The 19,519-nt window shown below is 46.0% G+C and overlaps 1 protein-coding gene and 1 long non-coding RNA gene across 12 annotated transcripts in view; one reads left to right on the top strand and one right to left on the bottom strand.

The window, feature by feature from the left end:
• MICAL3 (microtubule associated monooxygenase, calponin and LIM domain containing 3) overlaps positions 1–14,771 on the top strand; it is a 252,360-nt gene extending 237,589 nt beyond the window's left edge. For all 11 annotated transcript variants that reach the window (XM_067536313.1, XM_067536323.1, XM_067536319.1 and 8 more), the window contains 3 exons: positions 5,781–5,880; positions 6,838–6,911; positions 7,003–14,771. In XM_067536313.1, the coding sequence (XP_067392414.1) occupies positions 5,781–5,880; positions 6,838–6,911; positions 7,003–7,187 (359 nt within the window). In that variant the 3' untranslated portion in view covers positions 7,188–14,771. The remainder of the gene's footprint in view (positions 1–5,780; positions 5,881–6,837; positions 6,912–7,002) is intronic.
• Positions 14,446–16,607, bottom strand: LOC137145499 (uncharacterized). The gene is made up of 3 exons (XR_010917671.1): positions 16,520–16,607; positions 14,929–14,992; positions 14,446–14,823 (listed from the first exon to the last, which is right to left on the bottom strand). It is a non-coding gene; the product is annotated as an uncharacterized lncRNA (long non-coding RNA).
• Positions 16,608–19,519: the final 2,912 nt, after the last annotated feature.

Below are 19,519 nucleotides of genomic sequence, written 5' to 3'. Positions count from 1 at the left end.
TGGCCCAGGGAGGGGGGGCTGGAAGGTTCCTCCCAAAGGCAACATGTGGCTTGTCACGTGCCCCCGCAGCATTGACAGGTACCAGTCATCTTTGGTTATGTTTGTTATGGGAACCCAAATCCTCCATAACTTGATTGTTAGCAAATTAGAAACAAACATTAGGAACAAAAGAAGTTCAACCAGAACTGCCGGAAGAGCTTCCATGCTGTAGTTACAAAATAGCAGCATCAATATAGTCTTCCCTGGGGAATATGTTCTGAAGCATTATGCAGGAGATCAGGGTTTATACCTATTCCTAGTACCTCACTCCTTGGTGCTGATAACTACATTTACTAGCCTACAACCAGGCTTCCATGGACTACTAGTCCGATCACATAACGGGTTAGGTCTGCTCAGTTCTTGTATGAGACCTTCAAAGAAAAATAAGAGCCTGTGCAGTCTTCAGCTGCTATTTCTAGAACTACTTGTGGTTCTTAGAATGATTGTATATTCAAATGTATGTGACACTGATCTTTCCAATATCTGCAACTCTGAGCAGCAAAGTTTGGTGCATGTTTTTGACGGTTCTTATTTGACCCGGAGCTCGGTGTTCTTAGACTCAAAAAAGTCTTGCTGGCCAAGGAGCTCACAGTTTAAAAGACAAAGATTAGCCAAGAAGACACTGGTGTGATAACTTAGAATGTTTTTATGGTGAAAGATGGAGGTGGTGATGATGATATATTGATATATCATGTTCCTCACAGGAGAAGTGGGGTTTTAATGAAGACGTGGGATGTTCAGATGGTGTATGCTAGTACACTACCTTTCACATACATTTCCAGAGTTTTATTTCCATGCTAAATTTTCTACTAACAAGGCAAATCAGGAATTCCTTAGCCAGGTCTATATACCCACCAAGTTTGAAATAACTCAATCCCAGCTTTGTTTAAATATCAGGCCACCCAAAAAACAAAACAAAAAAATCAGCAAAGTATCTTAAAAGCTTGAAAACTTTGTTTCTCCCAAAAAAATACACTTCTGGACTGAGACCAAGTATAAGAAATTTCAGTCTAAATGGAATTTTTTTTGAAAGTTCTAAATGAACTGAAAAAAGGGTTTTTCAATGGAAGTGACATGAGGTTCTCTCTGTGACTATCATAGGAACGATTGTGGAACCTCTTCCAATGTTATCCCTTCCTACTCTCCTGTCAGAGAGAGCGATGCTGCTCAGTCACGGGATTTTGCAAGCTGATGTGCTCTCTCCCCTCACTCCAGTGTGTCCTGTGTGTGCTGCTCTAGTTCTGTGATGGTCCCTTCTAACACCTCTCCCTGTTCACCAATACAGTAGGTCTCTAGAGTGAGAGCTGCCTCATTATCCTATAAGCTGAGTTATTCTGAATAATCTGGGTTATGAATTCTCTTTGTCATATTATTGCTGTTGAGTTATTGCCTTTCCCTGACACAGGCATTCCTTCCTTTTTAACTACAGTTGTATATTCAGAGTAGCGGGTGTCTTAAACCTCCAGCTTTGATATTCAGGGACTTCACCTTCTTGATGCATGTGTTCACCTGAGACACTGTTAGAAATGTTAATAATTATTGGTGGACATGCTGTTTCTTTAAAAGTGGCTTCAGTTTCATGTTGGCACCTGGGATGACCATCCAGCTCCTAGCAGTGTCAGTGTTTGTTCTCTGGGAGCACATTGAAAGGCTTTTGATTGAGAATGCTTGCATTTCTTATCCGTGGACTTGGCAAGCCAGAGCTGATGCAGCAGACTTTCATACTCTGCCTAGTCCTCGTCTCTCTAATGTTGAGTGCTGCTGAAAAGCAAACTCTCGGTGTTAAAACAGCTGAGTCCTTGCAAGGGTAATATATACCTGTCCTTCATAGTGTCATGGCAGAACAGATGGAAAAGACTTTACGGGGGCATTTACACTGCCCTTGCCAATGCAGAGTTTACTGCTACAGGCCTTCAGGAGACCTCTGATTCCCCCTCACTTTGTAAGCCAGAATTTAGAATGTTGATGGGGCTCTTTAAGTTTAACTTAAAGCTGCAAAGCTTATTGGCTGATCTTTCCCCCACATGGAGTGACGCACGTGATTTTTGCCCGTTAAACATTGTTCCCCATTCTAAACACCTTTAATCCTATTGAGAACATGTGTACTTTCTATGTTTGACTCTCAGGATCCTAACAGGCAGGTTTCTATGTCCCAAGTTCCACATTAATCAGATTCTCACTGTGACGTTCCCCATCTGGGGGAGCTCGGTTCCATAAAAAAGGAACTCTCAGCATCGTTTTCCCTGACAGGAAAAAAAGAGCATGGCTGTGAGGTTGGCTATTTAGAGGCGGTGCCTTATACAGGCAACTGAGACTTTTTAAACCTCACTTTAAATGCTGACATTTATCAGCAGAAGATAATTATTCACCTATCTTCACCTACTGTCACATGATGTTCGAGTGAAGACTCTGCAACTGAAAAGTCACAGTGACCAGGAAAAACTCAACAGTAATCTTCCTCCCAGGAATTGTACAGCTCAGTAACCGCTTCTCCCACTGCCTCAGTCTGCTCCTGTCTGTTATCTGTGCTGATGAGGGACCTTATTCATCTGTAGACTGTTTCCCTTGTTTCTGCTTCTCCATTTCTTGTAATTTTTCTTTTCTTCTTGTTGTTTCCTTTCTTTCTCACTCTTACGCTTTTTGTCCTCTGCTTGTCTTTTATTTCACCCCTTTGCCTCTCTTCCTCTCCTCCTCCTCTCCCCCCTCTTCCTCATTTGGTCCTATTGAAGTTGAGCCCAATGCCGGGACACCACGTCGTAGACCTCTCTCCTTCTGCCCTTGCTGTGCCCATGAAGGTAATGTAACCTCATGCAACCTCTCTCCTCCTCCACCCCAGCTAGATTTTCATAGCAGCACTAGTTGGCTAGTGACAAAAAATATCTTTATATCCAGCCTCCAACCCCTTCCTGTCTCCTTCCCTCAGTCTCAGTAGCAACCTCTGTAACAAGCTTGTATGAGTACATGCAATTTTTTAAGGTACAGTATCCCTTTTTCTGTTTTGAGTTGGGGAAGGGGTAGTCTCAAGGTCACTGGGGCATTGATTTTCAGTGGCAGCCGCAGTAGTGTCATTCTCTAAAGTTCCTGGTTTCATTTGGTGTATTTGATTTCTCTGTTCTTCGTCAAAGGTGTCTGGGAGATAGGGTGGGGGATGAGGGAAGAGAATCTCCTTCCTTAAATGACTATTTAATTTGTATGGATGGATTAAAGGAATACTGTGTCCTTATAAAGACTCGTTTGCAAAACATCCCTGAACTTTAAAAAACAAACCAACCTAAACCAGACTGGTCTTCCATGATCCATGTCTTGCTGAGTGCATTCTTGAATTTGTCCCAGATGGAGTTTGCCATAGTAGAGTTTCCATTGCCAAGGCATGGGGGAAGGGGGTGGAATATGATCACAGTGTAACTTTGCTAACCACTTACTCTGCTTTCCATGGTGCTCTCACATCGATGGTCCACTCTCCCTCCCCACCCCTCCCACATCCTTCTGCTCATTGGCTGTTAAAAATAAGTAAATAAATAAATAAAATCAACTTCATGGGTTAGTAGCAAGGCATATTTGGCTGTTTCTTAGAGGCATTTTTTTAACATTCTGGCACTGGAAAGGGTGGGGAGATTCCCAGTGCTTTCATGGCTCCACTGCACTGGACATCTGCATGTCTAAGCTTGCCCGTCCCATGGCCACCTGGGCACATTGTGCAGAGATGCTCAGAAAGGAATGCTTGGAACTGAGCAACAGACTGGTATAAAATCCAGAGAGCCAGAATCTGTTATGGGTGGGAGGCTGTATCCCCTAAGCATTTACTATTCCTGTATTTCAGTAGCAGGTATTCTAAGCTAGGCAGCAGCTGCCTGCTGCATAGCAGGTGGCACTGGGTCTCCCATTTGACCTCAGAGCCAGGGTTGGTTGAAGCTCAGGATGGAGGCAGGGCACAGATATGAATTCAGAGGCCGTTGGAGTGGCATATATTTCCAACTTTCTCAGTGGCTGGTATTTAAATAGAAGCCCGTTTGGTCATTTCTGGCATCTATAAGACTGCTTAAAAATAAGAGAAGCTGCTTTTAATATAGATGCTGAATGTCCATAATGTATACTATTTGTAACTTGGGAAGTGGGTGGGTGTGTGCCCGCCCACCGCTAAAGGCCCCTCCCCCTTAAGGGGAGGAGTCACTGGACCCAGGACACAACTAAATGCATGGGACAACTAATGAAAAAAGGAGCGGGCCGTGGGGGTACCAGGTTTAAATGAAGGAAATCAGAAAGGGACACCAAGCGGAGAACCTCGGACAGCGCCTACTGCTCCCGGAAGGTGTCAAGGGAGCTAACGGACGCTGCCCAGAGGAACTCTGCCCGGATGCGTGAACGGACGGAGGAACAGAAGTAGACTGCACAATCGCAGAGCACCCCCCCAGCCAATCTCCTCTCCCTTGTCTTGTAGATGGCCATTTTAGCCAGGGCTAGGAGGAGGTTGACGAGGAGGTCCCACAACAACTAGGCAGAGATATTAATTAATCTAGGAAACCTTGTTAGTCTGTGTAGAGTGAGAGAAGGTGACTTTCAGTCATGCAGCTGGTAGAGGCCTGCAGAATAAGCAGTCAACAGATGATGTGCTCAAATCTCTGCACCTTTGAGCTCAGTTTGAAGGCTCTCTCCTTCAACAACCTCCATGTAAGCAGGCAGCTCCCCAGGGACTTCAGGGGGACTTCCTGCAGACAGAGGAGTCCCCCTGCATGTAGCTCATTGCAGGATCAAGGGGCCCCAAATAGAAGTTACCTTGGAAGAGCTTCTACTCTATGGTATATTATTGGATCTGAGGAATATTTCAAATCACTGCAGAAAGTTCTAGGGAACATAGTGTAGCAATTTTATCTGTGCTAAATTTGACACCATTGGAGCCTGGTCAGTGGATTATGAGATGAGGGCAGGGTTGTTTCTTTTAAAATAAAATAAAATGAAATTTTAAAAAGTGAGCTCTGAAGTGGGTTCTCGCTCTCTCCCTTTTATATTGACAAGTGTAGCATGGGTTTCTGTATGTGTCATTCTAATGCTGATGAGCAATTCTGTAGGAATAATGTACTTGTAAGATGCAGTGAACTGTTGTTAATAGATTGTGTGCGTGCTAAGCAGAAGACTTGCCAAAGAGAGTGGAGACATACCAGGAAGGAACCACAAGAAAGGAAGATTCTTCAACAGATGAGCCAGTGAAAAGGAAGGGTTTCAATAGAAGTAGACAAGGAGCTACTCTTAACTAGTAAAATAACTGATTCAACTGATGTGACTGAAGGACGGGAGGGTATAACACAAGGAGTACAGAGTTTGTTTGTTTGGCGGGGGGAGAGGAAGGGAAGGGGTTCCCGTCAGCATACATTCAAGGGGGTAACATGGAGAGGTGCAAAAAAGTTGTTAACGTTCAAGTTCACACGAGGAAGGCTAAATAGACATGAGCCACTAAATTATAGGTTTACCATAATGAGAAGAGGTGGGAGGAGCAATGGCAAAAAAGGATTCAGAAGGTGTGGATCCAAGGAGGAGAGGATCCTTTAGGTGGTGACATCTACAATTCTGTGCCCTCCTCTTTCTGTGTGCGGTAGGCAAACTAAACGGACCCGGCTTGGGAGTGCTCTGGCAGCATCTTGCTCGGCTTTCTTTGCACATTTTGCCCCCATTTTGTTCCTGGCTGTTGGGCTCATGGGGATGGCAGGGCATCATCCTGAAACCTTACAAGGCTTCTCTCTTGGCAGGTATGGGGAAGAAGGATGATCCAAAGCTGATGCAGGAGTGGTTCAAACTGGTGCAGGAGAAGAATGCTTTGGTGCGCTACGAGTCTGAGCTGATGATATTGTGAGTGAACAGAGGGCTTTCTGTATGGGGCAGCACAGCTTCAAAGATGCAATTACTCACAAATAATACTGGTGGGCCTATGGCAAGAAGCCAGTAATATGTGGTGCAAAGTCATCTTTCGAATGCTGCCAAGCTGTCTGCATTCCTACCCCTTCTTTAAATAGGTCTGTAGTCCTCACTTCTCTGTCTCTAATGGAGCCCTATAGCCTTCCAGCTGGGCCCGGATGCTATAGCTCATTTCCAGCTTAGGAGCACCAGGGGCTTCCTCAGTGTTTATGCCCCCAAATGCACTGCATACCACTGAAACAAGTTTCTGAGCAGGCAAGACTTGACTTTGGTGTTTCAGAAGCGCAGTGCTCTCTGGGATGCTATTACCAGAAAAGCCCCAAAATGCTGCTCAGATTGAAATCTGAGGAGGCAATGCCCTCAGACATCCATTACTTGGTAAGTAACTTTTCCTTCAGAGTGGGATGTAGCAGGAGGGAGACTTGCATGGAGGTAAATAGTGGCTTGAGCAACAACTGCAGATGCATCTACTCCGTCATGCTGTCTCTGTCTTGGGTTTTAGGGTCAGCTGGTAGCACTGTGAATAAGATCTGTGTAAGAAAGCATCTGGGCTGGTTGCTTCCCAGCCATGTGAAAAAGCGAATCTCTCCTCACAATCTTCTTGTCTTTCTCCATCTGCCCACTCCAGCTGAAGACTGGTGATGTGGAAGCATTAAGATTATATTTTAATCAGGAAAGAAATGGCTACACATCTCCAGTATTTTTCCAAAAGGAGTCACAACAGTGCTGAAGTGCAGGGGGTGGGGAAGGGTTGGGAAGATAAATGAAGTAGGGTTGGAGGAGAGTAAATTCCAGAATATTTTAATTTTCTGAAGTGGCAATCTGTGTGATGGCTCCCAGCCAACACAGACCACACTGCTGGTCCACCTCTTGCTTTGTTTCTCCTTTCAGTGCTCGAGAACTGGAGCTGGAAGACAGGCAGAGCCGGTTGCAGCAGGAACTCCGGGAAAGGATGGCAGTGGAAGGTAAGGGTGAAGAGGAACACCTATCGGTGGAGTGTGTTCATGTATCTGTTTCCAGTCCTGGATCACTTGATATGTTTGACTTTTTCTCCAGATCACCTGAAAACAGATGAGGAGCTATCAGAAGAGAAGAGGATCCTGAATGAGATGCTAGAAGTGGTGGAGCAGAGAGACTCTCTGGTAGCCCTCCTTGAGGAGCAGCGGCTTCGAGAAAAAGAGGAGGACAAGGACCTGGAAGCTGTTATGCTGTCCAAAGGCTCTAGCTTGAACTGGTCCTGAGCTAACATATTCACGTCTGCTGGTCTGCGCTATCCAGTTGGCCCACACTGAGTTTGCCAGAACTACCTGGATTGGGAGACCTTGAGGGGGAAACCTTGTAAAGGTTCTCCAGCGTGCAGGCATTCGGTTTGAAGCACCCAGAAGCCTTTTGATAAGTGCGTTTGGTTCTAGAGGCTTGGGTTCCTGCACAACGTCTGCAAACCAAGCTGAAGGCTGAGCTTGCGCAGTCTCCTTGGGGTCCTATACAAGGGGCCGTAAGGATTTTGCGATATGAGAGAAAAGAGTAAACTTTATGTGCAGGATTGGTTTATTACCTTTTAATGGGGGAAAACCCTTAATCAAACTGGATTTACTGCAGTCTGATCTCTCTCCCGTTTTCACTACTAGCATTTTTTTAATAAAAGGGAGAGAAATGGCTACTCTCTCCTGAAATCTACAGCAGCCTGTAGCAGTTCTTGGAGGAGCTAACCAACTACAGGAGAGCTCCCAAAGTCCAGAGCAGCACCTTCTTTGTTTTATTCTTCCTCCCCACCAAAGAAACAACCCTGAAGTGAGCATTACACATGGATGTGAAGGAACATTGGAGAGAGAAAACATTGGTGGTGTGTTTGATTGAAATCTCTTCTGCCCATCACAGCTTTTGCAGAGACAAGGGCCTCAGAGGACACTCTGCCTCTCTCTCTGTCGTATTCTCCAGAGTTATGGTTATGAGAAGAAGAGTAGAGAGAGAATGGGGAATTCTCTCCCACTGTGCTACACACTGGACAGAGAGCTACTGCTGGGCTTGTGTCTTCATGGCCACCGTTCAAAGACTAATGGATTTCTCTGTTTTGTTTTTTGTTGCGACCATTTTGACACTGGAAAATACTGACTTTGTGGGACAATAGTAAGTGTTGGGGGGGAGGGTCGTCAAACGGCATTCCCTGGCTTTTAAACCCAGAGAGGGAGCCATCTCTGGGTGAAACATTGTTGAGACTCTTCAGTGTTTGTGTGTTTTCCTCTATTTCATTTTTGCACATCAGAAATGAAGCTTAAGACCTGCCTGGGCCCTCAGTCACTTTGAACCTTTTATGTCAATTAACTTATTTTTTTTAATACTTGAAAGATTCATTTTTGTACCTTTTAAGAAACAAATGGATAAGTGAGTGATGGGTGTGTGCCTGCTGCATCCCACAACCTCTGCTTCTGAAGTACAGGACTCTTGTTACCTGTGGCTATTTATTAGTATTGTTAATAATGTTACTGTTACACTTCTTGGATCGGGGCGGAGGGGTTTAACTCCAGGAGAGCAAGACGCTACCACAGATTGGTCCCTGCTTCGCATACGGGGCAGCCTTCATGGACCCAAGTATGCATCCTGCCCTAACCAAGTCCTTTTGTGGTGAACTCCTGCACATCCATGGGGTTCTGAGACTCCAGTAGTGTTCACAGCAGTTTTTTCCTCTGTGTCCCCAGTTCCCTCTCTCTGCTCTCCGGACTAACACACCTGTAATTTATTTAAATACCATTAATAGTTTGTAACAAGAAAACCAAAACTGTGACCTAAAAATTATCCCTCCACCAATCTCTCCCTTCCAATTAGAGGCTGAACCCTGCCACTGTAAGAGCCGCCTAGAGTGACTTCCAGCTAGGCAAATTCAGTACAATCCTTTCTGCTCAGCTCCCAGAGATCCAGGAGGGTGCCTGTTGTACTCCAACTTATAGTAGTGGGCAGGACATACACTGAGCAATCGGCTATGGGAAGGAATACCGTGCTGGGAAGGACTCTTCAGTCTGTTACCCTTTGGCAAACTCCAAAAGCACACTACACCCTGTGCCCATCCCACTGGGCACAGGACATGATGCCAGACATCACCCTTAACTTCGAATTTCCTAGCCGACTTTGGTTTGTGTCACATCCTTGAAGTAATCCATTGTTAGTGTGTGTTTCCCTTGGGTTTAATGTTAACAGTCAAAGAAGATCATGAAGCTTGCTTCCCCCTGTATCTGAGAGCAAGAGTCCCGCTCCCAAACAAATCCACTGCTGAGATTGTTGATGCAATAGCCTGGAGGACAGGCTGTTGGTGGAGCAGATATACAGCCAGTGGGGTCCTTCTCATTTAATCTTCTGCAGTATCTGAAAGGGACTCTCCCTGCTCCTGCTTGGGGGGGGGAGGGAGTCCTTGAGTTACTCTCTTCCTATGTTTATAAAGGACATGGATCCTTGCTTTTTGGCCATTTGCTCTCCTCAGCGGAGTCCTCTGGGTTCCTGTGGGAAGTTGGAAGAGCCGCATATCTGTTTTCTTGACTTCACACCGCGCTGTTAGAGAGCTATGCCATGTCCACTGTACTTCCAGCAGAAGAGGAATGGATGGGACACTCTGGAGACAATCTGCAGTGTTGTTTAATTGGCTGTGGAACATACTTTCTCCGACCCAAGCTAGCAGGGGCTGAGCAAGCTGCCTCCAGTACTTCCTGCTCTTTCCAGCCCAGGGAGTATGTGACCACAAGTTAAACCTACGGTCTAGCAAAGCAACGCAGAGAGCCAGCCACTGTGTCACTTAATAGTGTGCATGTTAACAAGTGCTGCTTGGCATGCTAGGTACCCAGAGCAAAACTCCTGTGAAGTGCTGGCATTCCAATGGAATGTCTGCACATACAGCAGCTCCCTTCACGTGCCTGTGTGGTGAAGGGGTTAGCTGCAGAGGCAGAACCAGCAGGGGGAGTTTTACACACTGTGTTTCTGTGGGTTTGCACCTCAAAAATAGTGACTCCTGTGGAGGTGTTTAAAAAAAAAAAAATCTAGGCTGGAAATATGGTGGATCTTGCAAATTGTTTTGAATAAAATCAGCCTAGACCCATTTTAATAGCACACACTGTCTATGGAACACAGCTGATTTCGAACAGGAGATCGTTAAACATGCACTGCAAATTTAAAAAAAAAAAAAAAAAAAGGGAAAAAGATACCCTGCCCTCATTTATGCTGTATAAAAGAGCCTCCTAGCCTAATGTTTTTAAAATTGTTGCTTGCTTTTTATAGAAGAAATATCAGGTTCCCACTTTTCTCTTTGTGCTGTGGGACTTGAACAGTGATGTCACATAGGGCTCTAATCTGAGTAATAGCCCACCCTGCCCCCAGCTAAAATGGGGGAGAGGGAGATTCTTGTTTTTAAACTCTGCAACCCTTCAGGTCTCACTGGCCTCAAAGGAGAAAGTGAGGATCTAGTGCACATGTAAAAAGAAAAATGATTAAAAATCAAAATGAAGGCCTTTTTTACATCATAAAAACCAGTAAAAGGCACAATTTGTATTTTTGTTCAGTTAATTTTTAAGAAAATCGATCATATAAGAACTAGTTTTTAATTAAAAATATTTATTTTTTAAAATGAAAAATGTAGACTCTCGTAACATGAAACCATCTGGGCCCATATCTTCAAGATGTTCTAACTGTTTGAGCTAGTAGCGGGGAGAACACCACAGCTGTGGCAATGTGCGCTCAGTGATATGTGCTGCCTTGAATGTGAATGAGGCAAAAGGCCTTCAGCCTCAGAGAACTGTGCATCTATTATGAAACGTGTATCTATTATGCCACCATAGATGGTACCAACCATACTATGGGCAGGCTCAGCAAGCTGTGCAGTGGAACGAAAGCTAAGACTGGAACCTAAGCTCCATTTCTATTTCTACACAGGCTGAGACTGGGTATGTGCAGGAAGCAGGGTACTCAGTCATTGTGGAGGAAGGAGTCCCAGGCTTGACATTGCCCAGATGTGCCCTGGGCTAGAGGGACAGGTTCAACCAAATGTGAAGCCCTAACCCTTGCTGGAGAGAGAAACGAATAAAATGGGGGTGAGGGAGAGTCTCCAACCAATACAAATAATTTTTAAACCAATCTCCAAACAAAAATCCCATCTCCTGGGACTGAGAATAGCTTTTAACATGGATTCCTTTTTACGTAATTCACCAATAACGGTAAAAGCTACCAGGGTTGTGTCCTGGCTTCAGCCCTCAGCTGCTGCCACTGTGATAGGTGACCTGAAGCTGCTCTTTGAAAGAAACTAGCGTTTCAAATGGAAAATGGATTTTAGGCGCTGGAAGAGGGGGAGGGGCTGATTTGAGATTTGAAAAACAAAGTGCATTGACTAGTTATAATCCCTTGGGGTATGTCTCCGCTGCAGGTGGGAACAAGCCTCCCGGCCTGAGTAGACAGACAGACAGACGGACTAGCTCTGCTTGAGCTAGCGTACTCAAAATAGCAGTGTGGACCTTACAGCACAGGCTAGCCACCCAAGGACAAGCCTGTCTGAGCCCGGTGGCTAGCCCCTGCTGCTACCATTGCCGCAACAGCCATGCTGCTATTTTTAGCATGCTAGTTCAGGCAGAGCTAGTGTGTGCATCTACCTGAGCTGGGAGGCACCTTCTGAGCTTCTGAGCGGACTGATCCTGCAAACACTTACTACTGGGCGTAACACTGACCACTGTGAGGAGTCCCTTCAGCGGGATTCCACATGGTAGTAAGTACGATCCCTGATACGTGTTTGTAGCATTAGGCACTTAGCTAAATAGCTATTACCGAATTTTTCAAACCAGCTGCTAGAATCCCTGTCACTTGTTTAGTTTCTCCAACACGTGAGGGGTATCATTCTCAGTAGCAACCTGCCACGTCAATGCTGAGTCTAAGCTGGGATCTCTTGATGACTCAGAGTAGGGCTGCGTGAGTTTCACTATTAGCAAGTGTCAAAGATGGCAAGTTTCAGAATTGGGAAGTTCTAGAGTGTAAAAAATGAAAAATATGTATCTTTGTAAGACTTTCCTTGCCACTTCGAAGTTTTCCTTTACTTTCCAATGGCACTGCTGCTCTCGTCAGCCCTACGTTAATTCATCCTGGTCTCGAGGTGTTGCTTCCCTGTTTGGTAATGAATGGTTTTTCAATTCTCCTTAATATATTGAACAATTGTTTTTATTCATTTACTCTTCTTTCTACTGAATTTAGGATCTTTCATATTATACCGTAGTCTTCCAAGAGCAGCTCCCACCTGAGGCAACGTGGTTTCAGAGTTGCACATCAGGTACGTGATCTCTGTTGGGAGCCCAGCATCCAGTGTGCAGCCCTGCCTGCTGTGGGTCGTAGCATACAAAGAGCGTCACCGCTTTTAATTTCCATTGTCTGAAAGCGAGCATTAAAAATAGACCTTGAAGGCAGCATGCTTAGCTCCTGTGTCTGTCACAAATGCTTCCTCTTACCCCATCCAGAGTCTAAACTACAGCATTGCAGAAATAAATATAGCTGTACTCTTTCACTAAGGAAAAACCCCTGAAATCCTTTTCCTTGAGTAATTCTGTTGCTTGTTCATGACTGTATTGGTATGAGAAAAGTTGCTGTGGTTAAGTAGTCCTTTATATGCATGCCTGATGCATTGTGCCCTGATTCCTTTGACCAGTCTTCTCAAATTATTTTAAATAATCCCCATCTTTGAGAACTGGCTCCTTCTGCTACAGGTCTCCGAGATGTTCCCCCAATCACTAAAAAGGTTTAAACATTCATGAACCACCCATTCAATAATTACTCTGAGTCTTTCCCTCCACCTCCCTTTGTGAGTGTCGGAAATCTCAGCGGTAGAATAGCAAGAGAGCTAACAATGGTGGCTCCTACCCAGCGTGATCTGGAGCTCCTTCACAGGGGGCTCCCGAAGCATATGGTAACTGGCTATAGTGGGCCTGCGGCTTTCACATTCTCAAACTGGACAGAGAGACCATGCCCTAATGAGATGGTGAAGTATTCACTGTTGAGAGATGTGAAAGTCCTGCTTTAAAAAGAGAAATAAAGCCAAACCAGCACCAAAGGTAATCTATGAACAAACAGGAGTCACATGCTCTTGGATGGAAAGAATTTAGATCTAGCTGGATTGGCTGCTTTCTGTCTACCGTAGTTTTGAGTCGCTTGTTTTTAGGATTTAGGGGGAACAGGAAACACTGGCTTCATATTTCCTAATCACTTTATGAGCTGAGCTGAAGAATAGCTGGAGCCTGGCTCATGGAGTGGCAATGTGTGCTGGGTGGAGTTAAATTCCCCTGTGCCTGGGATGGGTTCCCCTGAAGTACTGGACAGAGTCCAACTCCCCTCTCCCTAGAGTGGGAACTGATGCTCCCACTCTGAGGGACAAAATGAGGTCAGGCAAGTTTGTGCTTGGGGCTGCCTGACACACAGTGCATGGTTGAGAGGAGGGATCATCCTTTTCAGAGGTGCAACTCGGGAGCCTGTCCTTGTGTACTTGTGAATCATGAGAGTCAAGGCAACTTAGTGAGGCCCAAAGCCACTAATGGGCCTGTGCTTCCCCACCTATCTCATGCCTGCTCTGGAGCTCATTCGTCCAGGGGAAAACTGTGCAAGGGGAAGGATATGAATATCTTTCAGCTCTAACTTCCAAATACAGTTTTGTCTTTTTTACTTAACCAAAGCCCCATTTGTCCAAGTGGGGCTGGAGAGTGGCTCTTCTTGTTGCAAGCTCCATTGCTGAACATATCAGGCCAGGATTATAGAGTCACATTAATCCGTCATTAATCAAACTGTCACATTAATCCGTTTTTCTCTCCCTCTGTCTCAGCATTTCCTGTAAATATTTGTTTGGGTGTCGGCTGTTCAAACACCAATGGACCCTTGATTCACCCTGGCAGTCAAAAATGAGTTTTGTAGTTTCCAGGCCTCTATTAGAACACAATGCTTGTGCAGAGCTAGTCAGCACATTGTCTGCACTCGGGGTGTTTTTTAATATTTTTATACATCCTAATCAAGAACATTTGAAAGGTCTAGACTGCATGATCTAGAGCAGCCGTCAGTTCCATTTTTTTACCAGTTGATCCTAAAACGTTCATCACCACTTCCTTGGGTTAAAACTTTTTAAATGAATTTTTGATTAACTGTTTACATTGGATGCTGATGGATAAGAAGTGTTGCATAATTTAATCTGTGTAAAAATGTGAAAAGCCACAATGTGGCTCTCAGGAGTTGGAACTATTACCATCTGCAATAAAAAGAATTCTCTAAGCATACCATGAAACACCCTGTATATAATTCATGGGGAGAGATCATTTCTTCCTTGATTGATGCAGATTGATAACAGAGATTAGACACTTTCTGAGAGTTCCTGCTTCTGGAGATGCTTAAAACAATGCTATATAGGCAATGTAGTGGAACAGACAAGGATATCATGAAAGGTGTTGATGTGAAGGGGAACTGCCATGCTATGATGGCAGTGTAGTAATTTAAATAATCTCTCTCTTTCCCTATATATATATATATATGCGTATACGTATATGTGTGTGTGAAGTCCAGTTCAATCTAAAGGATTTGCTTTGGCACCTTCCCTTTGGGATGTGAGTAAACTCTGATATTCAGACTGTTCAAGGCTTTTAGAGTTGTTGTGTGTGGAGTGTTAACAGGAAAGTGTGTACCCTACCTGTATAAAACATCCAGCCTGTTTTCTTTGGTTTGGTTGTGTTTTATTTTTTGGTTTTTATGCACACTCGCTTTGTTGGTGTTGAGATTTTAGCACCTCAGGTGGCCAACTGAACTAAAAAATAAAGTCATTATTTTTTCTTTTTGTTGCTGGAGTTACCATTTGTTTCACTTTCCATTTGTTTGTTTCCTTGATGGACCCTAAAAGAGAGAATAAAAGAGTGAGGGAGGTTGATTCTATAGTTAAGGCACAGGGCTGGGTGCCAGGAGACTGGAGTTCTGTTCTTGTCTCTGCCACAGATTTACCTTGTGACCTTGAGCGAGTCACTTAATCTTTGTGCCCCAGTTGAAGTATGTGAGGTCTTTTGACCTGAGATGCAAGAAAAAAGTCTGCTGTTTTGATGAGCCCTATTGATTTCTCAGTTCCTCCAGGGGAGTAGCTGGCAAGGCAAAAGATGAAATAGCCTAGAGGGTCCTGGCAGGGAGGGAATAAAGGAGCCAAATGAATCCTAGGAACTGGCACCAGGCCATAAATCTGGGAGAGGGGAGCTAATGTCCAACTTGCAGAGGGGCCTTGTGCCAGCCATGAACCCTCTTTCAAAAGAAATGACCCTAGTTCCTCAAGTTGCTGCAGAGTGTTTCTGCCTAGTGGAGAGCCATGGAGCCAGTAGGTGTGGTGCTAACAGCCTTGGAGCAGCTGGTTTTCCTTTGGAGTAATAAAATCAGAAGGAGCTGCCTCCATCTGCATTAACTTAATGGCATGGCAACTGATGTCAACAGAACTACATCAAGCTCTGGGAGCCCAGCAAAAACCACTAGTCTGGCTCTGCTGTTGCTCCATCAAAAATTCTTTTTGCATGACACTGGTGCATGCTCATCCCCAGTCTCTTGCAGCATGATATGCCATGGTGTGAGCCGGAGGTTCCTAAACTGTGGCCCGGGGGCCAAAAGTGGTCCGTGGGGTTTTTCAAAGTGGCCCACTGCTCCCCTCCCGCTGGCTGCAGAAGGGAGCCGCTGCCTAAGGACCCAGGCGGAGCATGTTGCCATGGGGCTAAAAGACCGGTGCAGGCTCCTTACTGCAGCCAAGGGGAAGGGAGATCAGCGCTCCTCTCCCCCTGGCTGTAGCAGGGAGCACAGCAAAGTGCTCCATCTGGATCCACAGGTGCTGGTATCGCTGCTGGAGCCAGAGGGAGGGGAGATCAGTGCTCCCTTCCCCCGGCTCCAGCAGAGAGCAAAGTGCTCTGCCTGGGTCCCTAGGTGTTGGGGTCCCTGCTGGAGCCAGGAGGAGGGGAGCACTGATTTCCTGTCCCCCAGGGTGCAGAGGGGAGCCATTGCCTAGGAACCCAGATGGCGTGCACCAGGCTACAGGATGCATGCGGTTTCCCTGCTGCAGCCAGGGGGATGGAAGAGCCTCTTTGCTGAACTCCTTTCCTCTGGCTGCAGGGGAGGGGAGGGGGGCTGCTGGCGGAGACTGGTGGTCCTTCAGGGTAGTAAAAATTGTATCTGTGGCACTCGAGCCAAAACGGTTGGGAGCCACTAGGGTGAGTGATGTGCAGTCGCTTGCCACATACCAGAAAGTGCCCCTGTTCAGCTCTGGCGTGCATTCCTATCCCCTCTCCTCAGTCTGCAACCCCAGCATGGGCTGTCCCCTCTCCTTGCTGTATTGCTCCTTGCTGCTCCCCGCGGAACCCTGCCACTGCCGTGAAACCGCCCCGCCGCCGAATTCTCTCCCGCCGCCAGGGCCACCATCAGGCCCTTGACAGAAAAAAGGTTCCCCACCCCTGCTGTACTGAACTACCCCACCCTGCAAGTAAAACCAGCACCCACTCCATTCTGGGCCTCTATGCTACATGCAATATACATGTACATTAGCAATACTAGCTCCCAGGCTCCTTACTGTATGCATCTTTAGGGCTGCTTGTGCCATAGCTGCAGATATTGTAGCTAATGTCTGCAACAGATTGGAGGATTCAGAGACTAGCCTGTTTGCCTCCAGGGTAAGAGCCTTCCACTCAGTTACACCTGTTTTAAAAGAACAGCCTTTGGCCCCAGCTGGTAGTAATGTTCCCTTGATGAGTGAGCCCATGTGATACAGGGTGGGAGCAGAGGGGCAGGGAGCACAAAGAAATTTGGCTTCTAATCCCAGTAACACCTGGCTGAGCATATGACTAAACAAGTCACCAGACTTGTTCACCCAGCAGAAAATTTACAGGGTGCCAGGAGAATCCCAGCTGGGGAAATCCTAAATGTTGAAAGTAAAGCTTCTTGCAAAAACTATTCTTCCTTATAGGGAGTAAATAAACCATGTTTTTGAGAATACAAGCTGCTCTGCTATCCCAATGAGGGTGGGAGGGGCCGATGAAACGCACTAGCTTTCTGCTAACTAGATTATTCCTCAATTTGACAGCTCCTCCTCCACAGACTGTCCGTTTGGGGATGCCATCACATCTGTCCTTCAGGTGGCAAAGGGGAAACACATCTCTCTCCTTTTTAATATAGAGAGAGATGATAGATCCTCATAAGCTGTTGTCAAATGTTCTGACCTTGTTTGTTCTGACCGGCTCCTCCGGTGTTTACCCCACTGTGGAGGCAGCTACAATTACCCTGAAGGAGATTTCTCTGCTGTCAGCCAAAGAGGCTGTCTCTGGCTTGTAGGGAGCCTTTCTCCTGTTGTTCAAAAGGATGATGGCTGGAGAGGAAAGATGGTCTCTGGTTAAAGCACTGGATTGGGAGCCAAGAGATTTACATTAAATCACTTTGCAAGTGACCCGCTGTGTGACCTTCGACAAGTCACTTCACTGCTTTGTGCCACAGAGTTGTTTATAAAATGCAGATATTTACTCTCCATCGCCCTGGTCTTGTCTATTTAGACTGTAATGGTGGCAGGGTCTGTCTCCCACTCTGTCTGTTCAGCACCTACCACAGTGGGGCTCTGAGCTCCCGGTGCTACTATAATACAAATAAGACTAGTCTTGACAAGGAGCTCTCTGGCATTTCTCACTTCAACTTCAACTACCTCTGGCCTGGAAGGGGACTCCTAGGGTGCTTCCCACAGCAGGTTGGCTACGTGCACCTGGAGTTTTTAAGACGAGGAAGCAATCTCCATGAGATGACAGGAGCTTGGGGTGGCGGTGGTTATTGCTTTCACTTTCCATATATATGAAAAACTGAGCAATCCAGGAAGAGGAAATATTTTTGCAGCGAATATATTGCAACATGCTGCTGCCTCATCTCCCAGAGGCAGCTTCATTTATTCAGCCCGCCCGTTCAGCTGGCCCTTTTTTCTGAGAGAGAAAGGAAGCCGAAAGAGAGAAGTGGATCCTTCCCAAGTGCTTTGAGTGCAGTAGTTGCTCAGGTAAATGGATAGAGAGAGGTTTCTACCAACTTCACTGTGAAGGGAGGTGTGGGGGGTGGGGGGGCAGGGGAGAGGTAAGGTCCTTATGTGACATAACAGGTACAGTCAGTGGTGTGTGAGGCTATGATCAGTGAAGGCCCTTTTATTGCTTGGGATGTGTGTGGTCATGATAGGAGGGGGGTTTCAGTGAGGGCCATGCTATCTCACAGCTGCTGTAACCAGATAAACTAGATATCTTGGGGTTTCTTCCCACTTCCCAGAGAAAACAATTTCTCTAAACACCCTTACCTTATTAGAGGAATAACCACAGCGAGCGTGAAAGTGGAACTGTGTGTTAATGGAAAGCTGTCTGTCCTTACAATGAATGCTGTAGGTGATGGATGTGTTAGGTAAGTGCCTCGTTAAGTTCCATGTGAAGGGGAAGGCAGGCTTATTCCTTAAAGGTGCTGCTTCACACACCAAAGCAAGACACCTTTCAGGGCAGGAGACCTCAAAGGGCTCCAGGGGACCTCATCCCTTCCACACGAGCAGGAAAACTCCAGCTCCTTAAACCCTGTTTCCACTGAAGAATTCCTTAAAATTGGGAAGAGAGGGAGAGTTCCCTCCACTCACACCCTTATGGAAAAATCCTACGCAATGTAACAGGAATGAAACTAATACAGCTTTAGAGCAGGCATCTCAACCTGGGGTTGCAACCAACTTTGTCCTTCCCTTGGGCTAGATGGGAGGGAGGTGTCCCAGTGTGGAAAAGTTTGAAAACAACTTTTCTGTAGAACTTACTCTAAAGGCCTATGGGAATTTAATTAAGAATGATATTTTCTATAGGCTTTTTGAATCATCCTATCGATTTCTATAAGGTGGTCCAAAAAAAACAAAAAACACAACCCTCAATCTCTCCATCACTAGAATTTACTACTGTCTCTTACATTCTTCATAAGGCTATAGGATCCTTTGGACAGGAAGGGGTGGACACAAAAGGGCAAGAAATGGCCTCTGGAAATGGTTGGTGTAATTTTTAAAACCCCAGCTGCTAGAGTCAGATGATTAAGGGCATGGCTTGAGTCCTTTTTTTAAAAAAAAAAAGTAGTGCTGGCAGGAACTCACTTCTTCCTTGGACCCTCTTGACACCTGTTTGGATCTACTCACTCAGGTGCAGCAAAGGGGAGGGAACAATGTCACTATCCGGCTGGGCCCCCTCGGCTTGTGAAACAATAAGGGCTCCTTTCCTTCTTCCTGCCCTCCACAATGTCTTGTGGGGAAGAGGTAGCAGTAGCATTGATCCTAAGGAAGGCAGGGAGAGGGCGTAACAAAGGGGGGCCAAGGACCCCCTTTGGGTGCCTCTGAGCAGAGCCAGCAGCTACCACCTCCCCAGCCATGCCTGAGACAAAAGCACGGGCAGCCTTGCAGCCAGGGAACCACCACCACGCACACACAGGAGGTGATGGGTGAGGATGCCCACATCCCTGTCCAATAGGGGAGCCCTTGCCATAGTCTACATGCTGTGGGCTGGGAGGGGAGGCCCTAGCACTTCCCTGAACCCCT

This window comes from Emydura macquarii, unplaced genomic scaffold (genome assembly GCF_026122565.2).
Source record: "Emydura macquarii macquarii isolate MOO-44397 ecotype Brisbane River unplaced genomic scaffold, CSIRO-AGI_Emac_v2 contig_3530, whole genome shotgun sequence".
Lineage (NCBI taxonomy): Eukaryota > Metazoa > Chordata > Testudines > Chelidae > Emydura > Emydura macquarii.
The sequence above is the reverse complement of the archived record's forward strand: the minus strand, read 5'-3'. Positions and strand labels throughout refer to the sequence as shown.